Source organism: Thunnus albacares, chromosome 14, assembly GCF_914725855.1.
Source record: "Thunnus albacares chromosome 14, fThuAlb1.1, whole genome shotgun sequence".
NCBI lineage: Eukaryota > Metazoa > Chordata > Actinopteri > Scombriformes > Scombridae > Thunnus > Thunnus albacares.
The window spans coordinates 23146206-23166741 of NC_058119.1; the positions used below are offsets into that span (position 1 = coordinate 23146206).

General features: G+C 38.9%; 1 protein-coding gene and 1 long non-coding RNA gene across 4 annotated transcripts; one reads left to right on the top strand and one right to left on the bottom strand.

Annotated features, from left to right (window-relative positions):
- The first annotated feature begins 277 nt into the window (after positions 1–277).
- LOC122996513 lies at positions 278–4840 on the top strand. The gene is made up of 3 exons (XR_006407014.1): positions 278–378; positions 556–626; positions 4757–4840. It is a non-coding gene; the product is annotated as an uncharacterized LOC122996513 (long non-coding RNA).
- On the bottom strand, positions 718–19207 carry arhgef33 (Rho guanine nucleotide exchange factor (GEF) 33). Of its 3 annotated transcripts, none has more exons than XM_044371983.1 (17): positions 19129–19207; positions 15079–15122; positions 12207–12371; positions 11009–11130; positions 10459–10604; positions 10170–10274; positions 9115–9241; positions 8122–8254; positions 6243–6350; positions 5804–5896; positions 4771–4919; positions 4547–4636; positions 3961–4139; positions 2870–3411; positions 2559–2783; positions 2060–2202; positions 718–1850 (listed from the first exon to the last, which is right to left on the bottom strand). In XM_044371983.1, exons 1-17 carry the CDS (start codon positions 19178–19180, stop codon positions 1721–1723), a joined length of 2553 nt encoding a protein of 850 aa, XP_044227918.1. In that variant the 5' UTR covers positions 19181–19207; the 3' UTR covers positions 718–1720. The 3 variants fall into 3 exon arrangements, with proteins under 3 accessions (XP_044227918.1, XP_044227919.1, XP_044227917.1); XM_044371984.1 differs by having other exon boundaries at positions 2870–3330; positions 10459–10607; XM_044371982.1 differs by having other exon boundaries at positions 10459–10607.
- Positions 19208–20536: the final 1329 nt, after the last annotated feature.

Consider the following 20536-nt stretch of genomic DNA (forward strand, 5'->3'; position numbering starts at 1 on the left):
TCCAGCATCAAAGCATTTCCAACCCAACCTGCACCATCTACAGGCAAGGAAAGTTGTTAATAACCACTTTTTGTGTGTCTGAGGCTTTGTATTTTACATGTTAAACCTGTCACATAGATATTTTTTTGTGAACTGGAGTATATTTGAACATATTTGTTTGTGTCATTTTGAGGGATGAAAATGTTAATTTAGTTCACAAGAAAAAAAAAACATTTAGAAAAGCCTGAAAAAATAAGAGAAAAATATTTGTGTTAAAACATTTAAAACAAATTTTAACAACAATTTTATTCATTTTTACCCTTTAATCATCTTGGGAACCCCTCAGATTTATTTTGGGACCCCTTAATGGGGTCCAGACCCCCAGGTTGAGAACCACAGGTGGGCAGTTTTCTACAAACAGTAACACTTACTGTAAGCTCAATTGTCAAATGATCAGTGAAAAGTTTTAATGTTGTAACCAGTTCAGAGATGAACTGTACTACTTTTTAAGTGTTTAATATACAGTGGAGGTTAATATGACGTGATAATCCTTTTTTATTTTATTTGAGGTAACAGGTTCCTGCCTGCAGGAGGCAGAAGATCACATTAACAGCTGCTTCTAGTGGGGAATCTGCAGCCAGCTGAAGGTGAGTGACATAAAAACCAGTTCCTTGAAATGATGCACATGCACACATCTATGTCCTATAGGTCTTTCAAATGTGTACAACATGCCTTTATTCCTTTATTGGGCTTGTGATATTTAAACAACCCAATGATTCAGGGAAAATGAACCAGCAGAGCCACAAAACAAATCAGTGTGGACCTTTACTGAACTTCCTTCAACATCTCTTAGTTGTCACATTCATCTTATAACAAAACAAAGTTCAGTTCAGTGCATAGAAATAATTGTCAAAAAGGAAAACATTTAATGTTTTATCTTTAAACAGATAGCTCAAACACATATGCAAATTATAACAGTTTAATGTTTGTTCTCCTGAGTATATAATAGCTTCAGATTATGTCTTAAAACATTAAGCAGGCTGATAGAAAGTTGGACTGGAGTGAAACTCATAAAAATGAACAACGGGAGGCTCTTTATTAACTTTACACAGATTTGAAGGGTTGGGTTGCAAACAAAACAGAAAACAGCAAAAGTTTAAAGTGTTTTAAAAATCTGAGAAACTGGAGGTAGAGTGGAGCTATTTACAATATGGGGAGGGAACATGTTAACTTACACCCTCCAGTAGTTACGTCTGTACCACAAAATCTTCACATCGTCATTGATGAAACGTTTCAGAAATCTAATCTAAGCAGCGTCACTGCCTTAACCTCGCATGTAATTTTTGGCGTTGGCAGGTGATACTTTTAGTATCACTAAGATATAGACAGAGCAACACCGAACATAAGCAAATATTTAACGATCAGTACCGTGTTGTCATAAATGGTGTCCGCAGTACAACCATGTTAAGTGCTTTCCCTCCATATGAAGGCTAGGGGTCAGAACATCTGATTGTCTCTGAAATAAAAATCATATTTATTTTTGGGAACATTGGAAAGTTGCTTTTATAGCTATAGAATAAAATGGCTTATACCTGTACAGCATTTATACAGCAGTTGTAAATGTAAAAAAAAATCTCATGTAGCACTTCTTTGGTGTATATGTATGCTTAAAGATGCATGTATTACATTTATATTTAATTTGTCTAAGGCTGTGTGTGTGTGTGTGTGGTAGAGCGGTTGTTTATACAGCAGTGCCGCGGTTTATGTCCAGATGCACCAGTTTTGGATTTTTCCCCGATGTGTCGTGGTCACCGTTGTTCTGGTTTTCTGGTGTTTTCTCACCTCCCTTCTCTTTCTTCTCATCACCGCTCCTGTTAGAGAGAAAGATCAGGGGTCAGTTTAACAACAAATCTGGTACTTCCATGTCACAGTGGTTTATTTTAGTAGGTATTCCTATTAAATTGACATTTCCTATGAATGATGCTGTACTTTTCTCCCAGAAATTCTTCTCTTTAACTCAATGCACCTACAGTATCTATCCAATCTTGTGCATATTTCCATATTATGTTATAGTTCTTACTTCTTCTTGAAGAGTTTCTTGAACGAGCTCCTAAAGCCTCCTTTGTCCTGCTTCCGACTCCTCTCGCTGAAGGGGGTGTGGTTATTCTCCTCTGTGCCGCCTCTCCACTTTGACTCGTCCCCCCACGATTGGATCCCAGAGTCCTGATGGGGTTGAACACAATATTACATATACTTAAATTGTGGTTTGGTTACATTTGATACCATTAATGGTGTTTCTGTCTCCAGAAGACAAGAATGACAAGAGAAAAGGATCCAGACTTTAAATTTTGATGTTGGGTTTAAAAAAGGTGGAATAAAAGATTTTGAGGATTACTAATTGGGATCTTAATATCTGTCCTTGGACAGTGCAAGGGTCAGCAGGACGACAAAGGTATCCTTTGACAAGAGACCTTACCTATCATTGGATGTTGCTAAATAAGTCTGTCAGAAAGTGCACAAAGTGTCATGTAAAATGTGTAAATAAAGACAAATCCCTTTCAATCTTTGCTGAAACCCACCATGCTGAGAAGCCCGTGAAGATCATCGCTCTGTTTGTCAGTATCCAATCTGTTCCCCAGGGGACTGTGGATCTTACGGGATGGAGTGGGACACCCTTTGCTGCCCTTGCTGCCCTGGCGCTCCAGCTTAGCGTGGCTGCCCAGTGCCACCCTTTGGAGGTGGTCTGATAGAGGACCACCATCCACACAACTCACTGTGTTTTCCATCTGCAGGCCGTTCAGTGACTGGACAGAAGAAAAGACATACAGGTTGATTTTTACTCATGTAAAAGAGAGAGTCTTGTTTTTAACATATGCATAAACAAGCTCACCTTGCTTTTGCGCTGGCTGGCCTGAAGGGGGCGATGCTGATTGCGGCGCATCATTACAGCCTCATCAGGAGACACACACCCTCGGTTGGGCAGTTTGCTGTAGCCGTTCCCCTGGCTTCCACCGTTGCCAAAGATGTCGCGGTTTGTTGACACGTTTGCTGCCATTGGGTGGTGTGATGTCAAGGGGGCTTTGGGGCACTTCACAAAGGCAATGTCAATGGATGAATCAGAAGAGGCAGAGGAGCAGCGGTCAAACATGGAGACATCATGAAGGGAGCCGCCATCCTCTTCGTAGAGGCTCTCCATCCCTGGAGGGTCTGGTGGAAGAAGGAACTCTCCAAGGGCATCAGCCAGAGCAGAGCCCGGTTGGACCTGACGGAAATCTGCAGGTCTAGAGGGCAGATGATGCTGGCAGGACATGGATCTGTCAGACGCTTCACTCTCTGGGATACTGCCAAGACCTGAAAGCCAAAGGTTGGTTGACTGGTTGACTGATCGGGCTATTAAGTGACATGGGTTGAATGTCTGTTTCTGTCGAATCCCTGCATGGGATACACAAAGTAACATCATGAAAAAACTAAACAAAATAACTACAAACATTGCTACAAAGCCTACAGATATATGGGACAGGTACCTGAGTGTACCTAGACCTTAGCACAGGACATCAACACCTGCGTCCTGGACTCAAAGGATCAATGCTTTGAGTAAAGGTCTTAATATTTGCCAGATGATGTCTGGTCTCACTGGGTTTAGACTTTGGTGTAAGGTTTATTTTAATTTTATCCATCTCCTGCTTCTTTTCGCATGGGCAATAAGATCTAATGACCAGGCAGGCTTCCCTTTACCAGGGAAGACCAGGGTTAAACCCCTGTGTTGGCAAGTAGTCACCCTACTGTGTCCTTGAGACTTCATTCATACCAGTTTCCAGGTGTGCTACTCTACTTGACCTTCACACTGAGCAGGAAGTGAGTGAATGAAAAGAGGATTTACCTCCCAAGATCCTAACCTAACTTATCACTCAGCGTTCCTGTCAATACCCAAAGTATAATGTCTGATTCAGCAGAAATCACATTTAAAATTTAGCTGCACACCTGCTGGTTTGTGGTTCCGTGAATCCAGTTCTGGGCTGAAGAATGGGAGCTGGGAGGGCCACTCTGTCTCGTAACAGTGAGTTTCAGGATCCTGGTCCCGATCCCAATCCTGGAAGCGGTGGGTCTGGATTTGCTCCAGGAGACGCTGCTTGCTACGTTTCACCTGGTTAGCATGTTCTCTGTGAAAGATAAATGGGATGTTAAGATAGAAGGAAGTTGGGGAAGCTTTATTCATTATTAAGTGATAGCGTATGAATCAACATCGCCAGATATTTGGAGGAGTTTTTCAGAGACCAAAATAGAGCTAGTAATCAGAAACACACCTCAAAAATGAATGCTAGTGTCTGTTGAATGTGTAAATGGGCAACTTTTGCTGACATGTTAGTCACGACAACCTTATAAAGTGATATGCCAGAGCTGTGTGTCTTTGAGTTTGTTGTGGAGGTCTTCTGCCCCCAAGTGGCCACAAAAAGGATTGCAACTATAAAGGGTTTGTTTATTCATTTGTAACTGAATAATCTGTTGTAGAAGTTGCCAAAATTGGTTAAGTTAAAAGCTGATAGTGGGCGGCAGAGTAAATACTCACAACATGACACTACTGCAAGGGTACGGTGAACCAATGTTGTTGGCTTGAATCCCACTTTCCACTGTCTTTAACAGCTGTTTCATGGTAGACCTGCAGGGAGAAACACAACACAGTGAACACAACAGCTTCACCTTGTTTTTCTCAGGTTACAGTGACGAGAATATGTTTTGTTTAACCTCTTCAAACATGTGCTGTGATGTTTTTTTGTAGTGTGTTATCCTGACCTCTTCACCTCCTTGCGGTTGTGCAGCAGCAGCTCCTGGTTGTGCTGGAGGAGGTGGTGGTACTGAGCCGTGAAGGACCTGAACTGTTGGATGCACACCAGCAGCAGATAGTAGTCGGGGTGCTCTGCATCTGTTTGCCTCAACAGCCCCTACACAAACACACACACACACACACACGCAGAATATATATATATTCAGACAGGTTTGAGCAGATGCATCAGCATCAGTGGGATCATATATGTCTTTTTTTGCCTCTGAATCATTTTCTTTGTTTCTGTATAATCTGTATTTAATATTTATTCTTTTACTTAAAGGAATAGTTTGACATTTTGGGAAATACATTCTTTCTTGCAGAGACTTTGATGAGAAGATCTCTCTCTGTACTGTAAATACGGAGCTATAACCAGCCTGGATCTGTCCAAAGGTTAAGGGTGTCAACCTATTTCTTGGCTGGGTGCACTGACTCACTGGCCAAGAAATAATATTTGTACAGATTAAATAAACAATATACAATGTGTTATTCAGTTACAGGTACTTACAGGCGGATGTTGTTACCTTCGGACAGAGCCAGGCCAACGTCCCTGTTTCCTGTCTTTATGCTAAGATCACTGTCCACTGGTCATAGCTTCATATTTAACAGACAGACATGAGGGTGGTATAGATCTAAAAGTCTACTGAATTATTACTGCATGTATGACATTCACTAAACAGTAAAGTTTGAGTTTGAATTGAAATAGTCTATGGCATTTTAAAGGACCTTTAAATGGAATATATTATCTATATTCCTTTACATGTGTGCAACCATTTATCTTACTTGCAAGGGGCTGTTTGAGGATTAAGACTTGGTTTTAAAGTTAAGGTTAGAATTAGGTTTAGATATAGTTTAGGGTAAGGGTTGGGATTAGGCATTTAGTTGTGTTAGTTAAGGTTAAGGGACTAGGGATTGCATTACGTCAATGAGGGTCCTCACAAGTATAGAAGTACAAATGTGTGTGTGTGTGTGTGTGTGTGTGTGTGTATGTTTTCATCTAACCTGTAACAGCAGCAGGTACTCAGGGATCCTCTGAACCGGCTGGAGGAGCAGAGTGTGGAGGGAGGGTTTGGATTCGTCACCCATTATGTCACTCTGAAAGAAACACCATGCAGAGGGCAGCACAGGTTGACCAATCAGGAAGGAAGGATAAAACCAGTTAGTACAGCAGGTTTAAGAAATGTGACTGCATTGCATTCAGCTGAGTCTGTATCAAATAAGTCACAATAAAACAATATTTTCATTCTGAATTTGATTTTGAATTACCATGCCTTTACATGCTTTTTGAAAAATTAGGCTTTCTCGTGTCACTTCATGTCCTATCTTGTCATCACTTTCACTCATTATCGCATCCTGTCTGCCCTCTCATGTGACATGCTCAGTCATGCTATATCATGTGCTGCCTTGTCCTTTCATTTCATATCATAGCCTTGTCTTTTACCTCCAATAAGGTGGAAGATTTCATGGAGCTGGAGGCGAGCATGGTGACGACTGACAGACAGTCTGGAAGCTCCTTCAGGTAGGACACGTAGAAGTCCAGGAAATCACTCTGCAGGGAGGCAGAGAGGGTTAATGTCTGTCTGTGCGTGTATGTGTTCAGGTCCCATACACACACATTTTTCTCCTTCCTCTCCTACTTTATTGTCTTTCTGTTTTAATCTTACGTGGCCCTCATCGTGTGCCCACTATGTTTTCATGAACATAAACAAGCTTCCATTTGTTATTTAGGTTTCACATTTACAATTTGCTGGTTTGTAGCAGTTCACTAATTTACTTTATAATACAAGCTGTGTGTTGTGATGACGTGAAACCTTCAGAAACTTCACCAGCACAATCTCTGTTTTCTATTTTAAGAGTTAAATGAGTGGAACAAGTTAACAAATTATCAAGGAAAAACCAAATTACATAAAATATTACTTGTCCCAAATTACCCATATCTATGTAGCACAATGAAAATATGATGGTATATGTCTGTTAGAATAAAATAGAAATTAGATTCTTTCTTTCTTTCCTATTTTCCTTCCTCATGCAAGTCTCTCAGGCTACCTGTTAGGTCCTGTAAAGCATTATAAACCTGCCTTTATGTTTAAATAGGTAGGTGTTCTTACCAATCACTGCATTTCCTCCCACTCACTCAGAGCCAATTAGCCACACATTGGCTTTAATAGAATAGACACACTAGCTTCAGTGTATCGTATCTGATTTTGGCTTTCAGTTGGGGTTTGCCCGCTACTAGCGCCTTCCTGATGTTACAAAACACAATAGAAACTTTTTGACATTCAGTTTAAGATTTTTAATCCACGCATGTCCCTGGAACATTTTTATTTTTTACACTAATGACAATGAATTCCTACTTTTGTCTAAATGTAATTCCCTTCAAATGGAAAAAGGAAGTCCTGAAGCACACTCACAGTCAGAGTGTTATAATTTTGTCAACAAAGGACTTTGTTGCCATCATTCATTTTGTACAGTAATATTAACAGTCACTGTTGTCTTTGTACTACATCTGTATTCCAGCTCTAAACATGGCCCTACTGGAATTTGACATTTCATTTAATGTCCGTCATGGCTGCCAAAGTGATTCGGATTCATTATAAATGGCCAGTCACAAGGCCGAATCTTTTGACCCCTTCACATTAACTAACTGGAAACAGCACTGTGCATTGTGTATGTCAGGATTCAGATTTATGTGGCTAAACTGGATGTCCAGTTCTTTTTTTAAAATCTGTAGTTGTTAAAATATCCACTGATATACACAGATATATCAGTTTTTATATTCAGATCTTGTTTAGTCTGTGTCAGAAAGACGCTGATTCAACTGTAAGGTCATTTTGGATGCAGGTGGTGTTGTATTAAATTGCATTACACCAAAAGATTCCTGTGGTATTTTGTCCACAATGGGCAAAATGGGTGAAAGCAGGTGTAGCACTTGTTGCCTGCAGGTGGCACAAGTGTCAAGATTTTATCACTCGCATAAATTGACACGTCTGCATCTACAGAAATGTCAACAGAAAAAAGTCAGTGAAATGTCTCCACATTATGAGACAGCCGTGCACAGTTTCTGCTAAAAAATAGCCGCTTAATATTGTTTTATGAATCCACTGACAGGTGGGGGATGAGAATAACTACGGCAGTATAGTTTGTTGTACTTTCAGTGTGTGTTGAAGCATCTGTTTCAATTAGAGCAGAGAGTGTGTAGTTTTCCACACAGCAAAGCAATGAGCCTTTATACAGACACTGATAACCAGAGAAGCATCCATCCTTGTGGGCTGCTATTTTGCAATGTTACAGCTGTATTGTTATGTTAATTCTGTGTTTACCTCTTTGCTGGTGAGTCTCATGAATACATCTCCCATGAGGCCTTGCCACTGGCTCTTGAGCACTCGTTCCTGGAGAGTGTGAAGGAGCTCCAGGTGCTGCTGGATCAGAAACCTCAGAGAGCTGGGAAATGGACTGGAGAGAGCAAGAAGATAGAGATCAGTTCCAGTACAGAGAATACTTCCCTACTTACTTTGTTAATTATTGTTTCCAGAAGCAGCTCATACAGAAGTCATTTCCAAATAATCCAACATGTTTGCACTTTTGCGTAATATTCTAAACTTTTGTGTCATCCTAGATGCGACAGACATTAGCAAGAAGTTAAAACGAACGCCGTCCGATCCGGTTCAGCATTTGCACCATTTCAGTGGCACTTTTGGTCATTGGGAACACGTGTGCTGAAGCTAAGCAGTGATTACATTAGCGAGTTGTGTCGAGTTGTTTTTAAAGAGTATCCTCTCTGTCTCTCTGGTTTTCATAACCTGCTTTTATTGGATTTATTTATTTCCTGCTCTCCCCTCACCATAAACTCTCAAATTAGATCACTGTCCACTCTTGGAATCTGTGTGTGTGTGTGTGTGTGTGTGTGTGTGTGTGTGTGTTTGGATGTTATTGAGAGAGAGACAGACAAAGATAGAAATGACTGCAGTCTGTGATATGCATCAGTTTAGTTGTATGGCTCTTAACATGTCAGAGAGACCTTTTCAACATCATATAAGGTCGACAACGTCTGGGTCATTCTGCATTTCCATAGGGTTGCGTACACACACGCATGTATGTGTGCACTCGCTTAAACATACAGTACATGTTGTTTAGGTTACACTGTTCTCCAGAGAAAAGTCCACATGCCTTCTTATGATTAAATTATCTCCTTGTCCATTATTGGTTAATTGCAATGTCTGTTTTTTGATGTCTGTGTAAGATTTAAAGAGCCGCCTCTTTTTGTAAGTTTGTTCAAACTGACCTCAGTCGTGTTTGTGTGCTTGTAGTTTTACCGTTTGTCTTTGGTGGTGAGAGCTTCTGATCCGTTGAAGGAGATGTTGGCCTTCAGTAACAGAGACAGGTGGGACACGTAAACTCTCTCTGACTCCAGCAGCTCCAGGGCTGCTCTCTGTCTCTTATCTACACACACACACACACACACACACACACACACACACACACACACACACAAAAACCCACAAAATATTAGTTTAAACATATGTTTTTCTGCTTTCTCTGATCAAACTGCAAAGTCCTGATATCTAGTGGTGATAAGTAGTGAACTGGTGAACTGTAGCCCCCAGCTACTGGCTGGTGTTTGGAGCTTGGTGATGAAGCTCTGTATAAAGTGATAAAGTGCATCAGGTGGTGATGACATCACCTGGCAACAAAGAGAGGTCAACAGCAGATGGCGAATTCAGCTTCACTAATACATGTTAGACGTCAAACAGATGAAATGATTCTTTTGGGATTTTCTGGACTGTTAGATTTTGTTATTTTGTTGGACTGTTAATATTATTATATGTTTTTTTTTTTACCATAGATATATGATTACATCTTTAATACAGTTTTAAAAGTCTGTTCAACTTGCATCTATGGCCATGTATTGTATGTGCATTTACAACAGTGAGTAAACTATAAGGAAGCAGCAGTAGCACTAGTATCAAAATAGTTTATTTAGTTTTATTTTAGTGCAATTCAAAGTGCTGTACAGATGACTGGCAAGCCAATAAGACAATAGACAAAACAAATGTTAACATTTAAACAATTTGAGACTAATGCACACTAGAAATAAAAAAAAAAAAGTAAATAAAAATGTAATAAAACCAACAAAATAGATTTAAAATAGAATTAAATAAGGACTAGATACCTGGATAAAACAGATAAAAGACAATGACAAGTTTAATGAGTGAGGGAATATAACATTTTAGAATATGAATACAATATAATAAAAGAATAATTAGTATGTAATTAGTAGTATTAGTGGTAGTAGAAATGTAGATAGTGGTAAAGTTGGTGTAACATGAGCAGCAGTAGTATTATTAGTAATATAAACAGTTTATCTCACTGTTTTCAGTCAGACTGTTGGTGTCGGTGTCATCTCTGCTGTTCTTCCTCTCTCTGGATTGACAACCTCTCTGCTGCTGCTGAGCCTCCTGCTCAGATGTAGAGGCTGAAAACACACACACACACACACACACACACACACACACACACACACACACACACACACACACACACACACACAAACATGAGTGGATCTTATTGGTCTGTCATTTGATTTCCTTCACTTCACCCTCTTCTCTCTCACTACCCACCCTTTCGGTACGGCGGGTAGTCGTGAATGACACACTCACTCTGTGTCGATGTGGTGCTCCTCTGCGGTGACCCGCTATGTGGCAGACTGGAAAAGTAGTGCTGAATAACACTGAGCTCCGATTGGCTGGGCACACAGATGTGTTCGTCCCCTGATGCCGTGAGCACATCTGCCTTGGAGCTCTTTCTGCTTTGAGACCAATCAGCAATGACAGAAGGAGAAATAGAAGAGGATAAAAACAATTTATTTGTTACACAGCACTGTTCATCTTTTTGAATTCTGCAAACAAACATTATTTTAGGGAGACAAAAAGTGGAGCAAATGGTATTAGTGGGCATTGCAGATCAGTTTTGGGCCCAAATCTAGATTAGATGTTGTATAGATTAACCGGGAATTATCTATCGGAAAAATATAGAAATAAATAATCACAAAAATCGCAAGTAAGGAGGATTAGGGGAAATATGAAAGGCATATAATTTGAATGGGTTTTTGTGTATGAAAACATTTGTGTGTATCCGTGTTTGCATTTACATTCAGTAAATCCTTATCAGTATGAATGCATACATGTATGATGTGTGTTTTATCCCCACCTGTGCGGAACAGACATGATATCCTTGGTGTTTTCCGACTGCAGCAGTTCTATCCTCTTCATAACCTCTCTCTGTCTGTTGGACACATCCTTGATGTGGAACAACGCCACACTCAGCTCCTCCTGCAAGCAGTTTACAGATTATACCAAGGAAGTGCATCAATGTAACTGCTGTAAACTGATAAGACTGACAGCGTCTGTGCTGTGAGTGCCAGCCGGGTCAGATCCGGAGCAAAACTCAACTGCATTGCTTCAGGGCACAAATCAAGAAGAGGATTGTTTTCTTCTAGAGCAACTAGAGCCAAAGCTTTGGCAGTTTTTCATTGATGTCAGATGGCGGAATAAGTTAATAGAGCGGATGAGAAAATTACTACCAACATGTTTTTCTTGCTGTAATCATTCCTCCTGTTCATACTGACCAAAAAGATCCTCTCCAAATCTTTCAGTGTAAGTGATGGGGCACAAAATCCACAGCCCTCGTTTTGTGCAAAAATGTGTGCAAATGTTTATCTGAAGCTAATATGAGGCTTCAGCTGTCTGAGTTAGTCAAATAAAGTGGATATCTTCCACAGTTTAAGTCTTTTTAGGATAAAATTATGAATTTATCCTTTAACTTCATCAGTGAAACCACAGACTCAGATGAGAAACGATGAGATTTATGGGAAATGTATTCTAAATATAACAAAAACTAAAAATATCATTGCTATCACATTGAGTTTACTAGTCATGTGCACCATCTTTAGTCTGGTAGTCATGGTTAAAAAAAAAAAATCAACTATACACATTTATTACATAACGTTCCATTCAATTCTACATATAACAATTTAAAAAAAAAAAGAATATACCACATGCCTAAAATACCAAAAACAATTTTTTTTATCAATGAATCACCCTTCTGTGAGTTGAAGTTGTTGCGTGAGTCTGTGCAGATAAATGTAATAAACACGTAAATTCCACAGATCTTAAAACATGAGCCACATAGACGATGTAAATGCTGGACAGTATTTTCTCCACTGTTGAATAACAGCGTCTGAAAGAGCTGCCTTCCTATCTAATAAATTCAATTAGTTTATGGTTTCAATAGAGTTGCAGTCAGATGTTCCAAATTATGTTACAGGGGCCTCTCCACATCACTAAGAATAGACTCTGTATGTGTGTGTGCGTGTGTGTGTATTTTCACTGTATAGTGTCTCCAGCACCTTGAAAGTGTTGAGCGAGTTCTTGAGGCCCATTATCTTATCATCCACATCAGTCTGATGGGCCTGGAGCTTCTCCTCCAGGCCGAGGTCCCTCTGACGCAGCTCGCGCAGCTCCGTCAGGGCAACGTGGAGCCCCTCGCGCAGCTCAGCCACCAGGCCCTGCAGCTGCATCACAAGAAGCAGTTGGATATATATCATGATTTCAGTAGCTTGTTTTAGGGGGTTTTAGGGGATTTTTACTGCCTCAGATGATACAAGGAAAAATAATTCAAATTTAAATGAGTCGAAGAAACACTCCCACCAAAAAAACACAGCAGTTATGTTTTAATACTGCTACTTTAATTTTTTTCAGTACTTCTTCTATTTTTCTATGGATTTGTTAAATTTCATAGGACTTATTAGCTCCTTTAGCTATATATATATTATTTTCTTTCCTTCCTTTCTTTAACATCCTCTTCGGTTCTTTGCTTCCTGTGCTTTCGGTCTATGAATCTTGTAGTTTTTTCAACAATTTTTATGTTTTTTCTGCTTTCTACTATTTTTCTAACATTTTTGTTTTTGGTATATTTAGAAGTGCAGAGTAAGTTTTGGGGGGGTTATGGTACATCTGGAAGTACACTTTAAGTTTTTTTTTTCTTTGTTACATCTGGAAGTATACTCAAAGTTTTTTTTTTGAGGTTTTTGTACATCTGGAAGTACACTGGACGTTTTTCTTGGGGTGGGGGTTCTGCTTTGTTACATCTGGAAGTACATTGGAGGTTTTTTTTAAATAGTTTTGTACATTTGAAGGTACACTGGAAGTTTCTTTTTGGTTTTGGTGCATCTAAAAGTTTACTGGAAGTTACTGGGGGGGGGGTTTGGTACATCTGGAAGTACACTGGAAGTTGTTTTTTTAGGTGCTTTTTGTTCTTTTCTTTAACATCCTCTTCATTTCTTTGTTATGAGTCTCTTAGTTCTTTCATCATTGGTTCTTCTACAACCTTTTTTCTTGTTTTGGTGCATCTTTATTTATAGTAGATCTTCTCAGGCTTCTTTTGTGCAGGTTTTTACTTGAAGTGCCAGCAGTGCATTTGCTTATAACAGCCAACCTTGTCTGATTTTACTGTCCTCTCTTCACCCCTGACATCATTATTATTTTTACATAATCTTGCTCTTTTAAATGACTATCCCTTCGCTCATCCTTTTCTAATAATATTCTATAAGCGGTGGATTCTCTATCCACCTCTCTCTTTTTCTCCGCAGTTCCATTCTTAGTTTTCTCATTCATAGCTGATTGAATTTATTCGGCAGGGATAACTGAATCAGCTCATGGGAACATAACATAGGTTGAAGCAGCTCTCTCTCATCCCATCTTTCCTTCCCTTTCTCCGCTGCTCACTCTTTCTCTCGGTCATGTGAAAGGCATCAGACAGGAGACTGAATAGAGCATCTGTCCTGTTTGCCTCCTGCTCTTCCTTTCTGATGCTATCAGCGGTTGACAGCGCTACTATACGTCTGTACACCTGGAGGCTGCATATCTGAAGTATGTACAGTACAGTATGAACTCTTCACAGATCTCATTATTTAATTATATAAATCGCAAGTTTAGGTAAGGTTACGATTGATTCCAGTGAATAAGAGTTCAATTTAAATGCTAAAACGTTTAAGTTCATGAGGAAATTATGCACATAATGTGAGGTATGAGTGAACGTCTGTCGGTGAGACCCGTTCAGACCTCTAAAGTTTGAAAACAACAATATTTAATGTTTTGCAGCTTTTGTGAGTTATGATTTTTTCACAGTAATCTTTTGTGGCAGCCAGTGTGTCACACTTACTGCAAACCTCCAGGCTAAAGGGCAAAATCTTCCGTCTGCTAATTGACGTCATGTCAAGTAAATCCTGCCTCATAAACATTCGTGCACAGTGATTTTGTCTGCATGCAAACGTCTTAAGCATTTGTTATTACACAGTTAGCCTTATTCTTCTGCTCTTCTATGTTCTGCTGTTAGTAAATATGCACTCTTGATCAAATATCATGAGACAGAGTGTAAATTTAAACCCACGAAATATGAATCAAGTCTTCACACACTACATTTTCACACCACATGCGAAGTGATTAGACGAGCTTAGACGCTGTGTTTTCTCTGTCATCTCTACAGTGTTTCTTTCAAACTGAGGGAGTACTATTTGTGGCTTTGATTTATATAAAGTTACACTAGAAACAGCTGTGGAAGAAAAACATCATTAACTAATAGAATGTGTCATTCTGAGCACTGAGGGAAAATCAACATGTCATTATTAACAAGAGAAATAGTTATAAAAAGTTGACAGCACCAGGAAGCACTAAGACAAATAATGTTCTGTGTCTATCTTAAAGTTGCTTGTTCGCAGTATTTGCTGTGACATGACACTGTGTCTCTTCCTGGTGTCTGTTGAAAGAAATCTCAGTCAGTTTGACAAATATGAATCACTTATGTAAAAAAAGCCTGAGGCAGAGCAGTTTGAAATATCAAAGCTGCGAATGTTAAACTACAAGATAGCATCTTGGAAAAAAATATGGTCTTCTATCCAAAAAACGTCAAAAGAGTCAAAGGATTAATGACCAGACAATCCCTCACTTCACTAGATTGACCTTTGACCTTTCTGTGACTTCTGACCCTAAAGTTTTCTTGAGATCCTGAGAAGATCACATGTCATACGGTCAATATTAACAATTTTCCCGTGAAAATTGAAAAGTAAATGTTATATGAGTGGTTAGTGGCAGGTTAATAGTAGCGTGTCATAAAATAACGACAGTGATTAGTGATTTTTCTTTTAAATTTACCCTCAATAAGGTGTTAAAAAAAAAGAAAAAGTTACTTATGTTGTGTGGAATAGAAGAGTTCTTGATTACCTGAGCTACCTCCAGGTTAGCCTCCTCCACAGTTTCTTCTTTATCTGGAGAAATAAAACTTAGTTATGAAAGTTTTTGATTCCATATATCATCATTTCATGTATTCATAAGCATGCATGGAAAAACAAGAATGAATGGATGGCGCTTTCATACCATAGTTTTTACTATCCATGAATATGGATAATAATAAAACTGTTGATAAGATACAAAAGTGGAGAAAGTAATTTATGAGCTGACTTTAAATAGCTGACCATGACGTCAGACGTGAAAACTTCCACTATGGACAACAAACGCTTCTAACTGTCAATACTGAATCTTTGAAAAATGTAAATGAATCTCAGAATATCTTAGTATTTGGTACGTCCTCCTTTTGCTTTAATGACAGCATGAACTCGAGTTGGCACGGACTCCCCATGTTTGTGCAAAACCTGATGACCCACATTATCCCAGCATGGTTTGACAATGTCCCAAAGAGCTTCATGTGATCTCACAGATTGCTTGGCTTTCTCAGTTCTCAAGTGCCCCCATAAATGTTCAATGTGGTTGAGGTCAGGTGACTATGGAGGAAAGTCCATGTCAGTCAGGACCTCCTTGGTCTTCAAGCAGTTCTTGCAAAGCTTCGAAGTGTGTTTGGGGTCATTATCCTGCTGCAGTATGAATCCTTCCCCACAAAGATGCAAACCAGAGTGTATAGCTTTCTGAAGAATGGAGTGAAACTTCTCCTTGGTCAAGGTGGAGTCAGTTCGGTGCAGAGTAGGCAAAACACCCCCATGTTCCCATCACCATGTTTCACTGTGGGTTTGATACACTGTAGTATTATTTTCTCTCCTGTTCATCACCTTCTGTTATTGTCATAAATCTCAAACTTGGATTCTTCAGTAAATAGGACTTTTTTTCCAGTCATCCGCTGTGAAATTTTGGTATTTCATAGCCCACCCCAAGCGTTTGGCCTTGTTTCCCTTCCTGGTGGTTTAGAAACTGCTACTCATCCTCTGAGACCATTAGAAGACAGCCTTCTTTTGACTTATGCTGATTGAAGTCTTTATTTAGTTCTTTATTTAGCAAATTCTATATCTGTGATGAAGTTGCTAAATAAGTTTGATGTATTGATCTTCTGATGGTGTGATCACTTTTGGTCTGCCTGATCGTGCTTTGGAACTGATCCAGTTTCTGACACTTTCATTTAGTTCTGATACCATGTTTCCCACTATCACAATGCTACTTAGTAAGTAATGATCTGCTGGAAACTTGAGGCACAGCCATATTTATAACAGGTGAACACTGGCTGCAAGTTGAGTTACTTGAATGATTTACTTGATAAGTAGGTCACATCCACCTGAGTGTCGCCTGAACGCATGATTCAATGGACGGGATACAACTCAAGGAAATCTGACCTTTTGTACAAAGGAGTTAAGTTGGTTAATGCCAAAAGTTTGTTTAAATTTGATTGCTGACTTAGAAATAGTGCAGAATCTTACATATTTCTTTTTCATTTTACATGTCATAACTCAAACTTTCTGATTATTTCCTGGTTTATGTGAAAGATGATGAGATTTTCAATGTCGTCTCAGACTTTTGAACCCTACTGTACATTCCCAATTTTAGATCTCATGGTAGTTTCAACAAGCTTCAGATGCCACAGGTAGATTGAATCATTATGTATAAACAATATACTATATTCCTGTTAGAGTCATTGTGATACAATAAATACCATAAGTAACAGAGACCCTAGTAGAAACAGATATACTCAAAGCTTTAGAAGTTTGTAAGAACAGTGGCCTCCTCATGTTTGAATCATTAAATTAGTCACAAATTTAGACATAATTCTCTTTAGAGTGAACAACAGTTGAATAAGGTGTTAGCATCTGCAGCACAGAGCGTGCAGCTGCAGTTACAGCCTGAAAAAAACGGTGTCTGCAGGTCTGGAAATATCTTGACAAACATTGAACTCAGTTTCCTCAAAAATACGATGTTAGTTAAATGTTTTTGTATCTGATTGTTGGCTGTCAGGAGAGGTCACACACATATGAACTACAAGTGGGATGGTTTCCACAGTGGATCGTGCATGCAGGAGGCTGTCCACTCAAAAGCCAAAAAAATGTGATATAATAATGAATAATTCTAGGTAATATCGTCTCTACTGGTTTCCCATAATACTGTACAGTATTTTTTCATGATATAATTGTGAAATAGGTATTAAATTACTTTCTTTGTAGTTTTAAAATGTGATATTTTACAAAATGGCTGGACTGTTGGAGGAAAGTGCTGCTCAAGGAACTTCACATTTAGTATGGATTTGTCTTTTAAATGCAGTGCACTTTGGGACAGTTAACTGGTTGTATAAAAGTACAATGGTTCTGTTTGTTGTGGAAAGTTCACAGGTCAGGGCCGCTGTCAACATTGCAGACGGTCATCTGAAATAGGTACTTAACATATATTATCATGCATAACTGACAAAACCCTCAGGCGCAACGTGCCACGTCTGTACTGCGTAACATGTTTTAACATATGAAAGGAAGAAGAAAGATACAGTCAACAACAGAGTCTCTCTGTCTCCATGACATACAGCATGACAAATTTCCTCTGACGACTTGCTTTGTGCTTTTGGCTTCAGTTGTTATAAGCCAGAGAATGTTAGCATTAAGATGTCACGTCAAGCTACTGACCTCAAACTTAAGGGCAGAAAAAAGGGCGAATCATCAGCATTTTTGCAGTTGGGAAACCAAAAGGATGTGGTTCTGTGATTGGAGCACTGATAGGAAAAACACATGACATTCCTCAGAGTTTTTACTGTATGTTAATTCATTTAGCAACAAACCCACTACATTATAACATTAAATAATGCTAGGCCACGAATAAAAATAGTTATTATTATGATTATTACATTATTTTTTTTGGACATTTCTTCTGGAACAGTGAGATTTAGAGTTGAATTACTTTCTACTAGACCAGTAAATTGGCCAGGTGGCTCATATGTCGGCTGATAAGTAACAAGTAATTGCAGTACAGAGATAGAACAAACATATGTTTAACATAATTTAGAAACAGGGTCACAGATGAGTAGTTACAGTAGACCACCAGAGACCTCTGAAATGTTTATTCTTCAAATGTAAAATGTCCTGGTCAGTACATATTTTACAGTACACAAATCTTCAAAAATAAATAAGTACATAAAGGGTTACTTATCAAAAATGCTTCTGAATGTCATGTGTTTGTGTAAAAACTTAATATTGTCTTATACACAACTCTAAGATATCAGTATCGGTGTCGTCCCCAAAAATTCGGTATCGGTCGCTCTCTTTTCTACATGCATGTTTTACCAGACTGCTCCTGCTCTTATGCTCCATTTAGGATCAATTATCCAATTTAGTTTTTTGACTGAGTGACACTTTTTGTGTTACAATACAATAAAAGAGTTCCACTGTTTCAAGATTAAAGAAAGAACTGAGAGGGAGGTCTATACAAGGTAAACCAATGAAGGAGTGACGTAGATGAGTTCATTGGTTTGTGGCATTATTCAATCAAGTAAACCTTTTTTGGGCCAAACCTGCCACATTTTACATAATTTTACAAACCACAACACCTGACTGGACATTAACATGAGATCACTCCCAATACTAGGGAACGTTTTTCAAACAACACCCCTCTCTTGTACCTTTTATGTTAAACAAAAGTTGGACTAGTCCTCTAAAAAATGGTTATTAATGCAGATAGCGGTGTCACAATGATTCAAATATAGGTTATTCAACTAATTCTCAAATGTAAAGATTTGCTGCTTTTCTCTGTTTTGTATCACTGTGCACTGAATATATTTGCAGTTTTGGACTTTTGGTTGAACAAAACAAGCAAGGAATTTGAAGACATCACCTTGGCATCAGAAAATCTTCCATTTTCAACCGTTTTCTGACATTTTATAGACTAAACGAGTAATAACTGATTCTTAAACAGATGAAAATAATAATTATATGCAGTCTAAGTACAAACCTGAACATTTTTCTCTGAGAACATTTGTTTAAAGTTACAGATACAGTTTTTTGACACCTGTTTTACCTTCTGACACGCCCTCCGTCTTGTCTTCTGTTTCTGTTTTGCCGTTCTCCATGGTTCGGTAGTCCTGTCCAGTCTGGTCCAATCTAGTGCACAGCTGTCCAACGTCCTTATCCTGCTCAAGATGACTTCAGTCCGCTCCTCTGTCTTGTTCTCTTCCTCTGAACAACCCTGTCCTTTGCTGTGATCACTCACTTTCTCTCCTCCAAAGCATGTGAGTCCTATGATTTCCCCTTTGCACAAAAAGGCCCTTGTCTTCAGAGAGTGAAGGGACAGAGGGGAAAGATCAGGAGGAGAGAGAGACATTTGTTCATCATACTGCCACATACAGTACTGTGGCTAACTCATTAGATTTAAGGAGGCGTGACTGGCTGTAATGAGGATGATTTACACAACAGCACTAATCAGACTTAGCTTGAAATGGAAAAGTCAATTATTGCAGGAGGTGAGAGGGAAACTAACTGATTGTAGGAGGAGCTCACTGTTAGCAAAATGTGAACATCTTTGAATGGTAATTTTTGACTTTCTAACTCTGAACATCCCTTACAGTATGTACAAAAATGTGTATCAGCTACACAAACATTTTAAAGAGTTGAAATATTTCTGTTGTTTATATTCACTTTAAGAAAAGGCTAAAAGAAAGGTTCATGGTGTTTTTACTGTTCTCTGTTTTCTCTGTTCCAACAACACACACACAATCCTGAGGAAGCAGAGTGGCCAAGTTTTGGAGTGTTAATATCTACAGATGTTTTTTTTTTTATTGTTTTTTTGTTTTTTTCAAAACTTAAACTTTTGTTGCTTATCTACTCAAAATGTATACAAGTATTTAATGCTATTTATAAAAAGAATTCAAAACCAAGTAGTGAGACATCTTACAATGTACTGCAGCAATACCTCATGTTTATTCAATTTCAACATTTTACCCCATCACAGAGAGGTCAGAGGTCAGCTGCAGAACAAGAACACAATGAGGGTTTGATAGATTCCAAAATGAACATGGATGTTTTGGAATATATCTTGCCCTTTTAAAGCTGCAGGACAAAGACAGCTGGAGAGTAAATATACTCTGCTTCTCCAGCAGGAGGACTCAGACTCAGATTATTAAGAACAACTCCTCAACAAACCTAAGCCAAACAAACTCAGGACTGTTAGAAAAGTAGCTGTGCAGAGCAAGCTAACATCCTCACCAGTTCGACTCTCGGAAACAGAGATTTGTATCCACGTGTGTGTGCATGTGCCTGATAATCAATGTGACAACCTCTTGCGCCATGGCTGCTGGGAGCCTGTGTTTGCCTCTCTGTCCATGCCTGTGCCGCACTATACTGTAAAGTCAATCTCTCTGTCTGTCTCTCTTCATTTCAGCAGTGCATCTTACTTTGTTTCCTCTATCTGCGGTGCAGACAATAAAGCC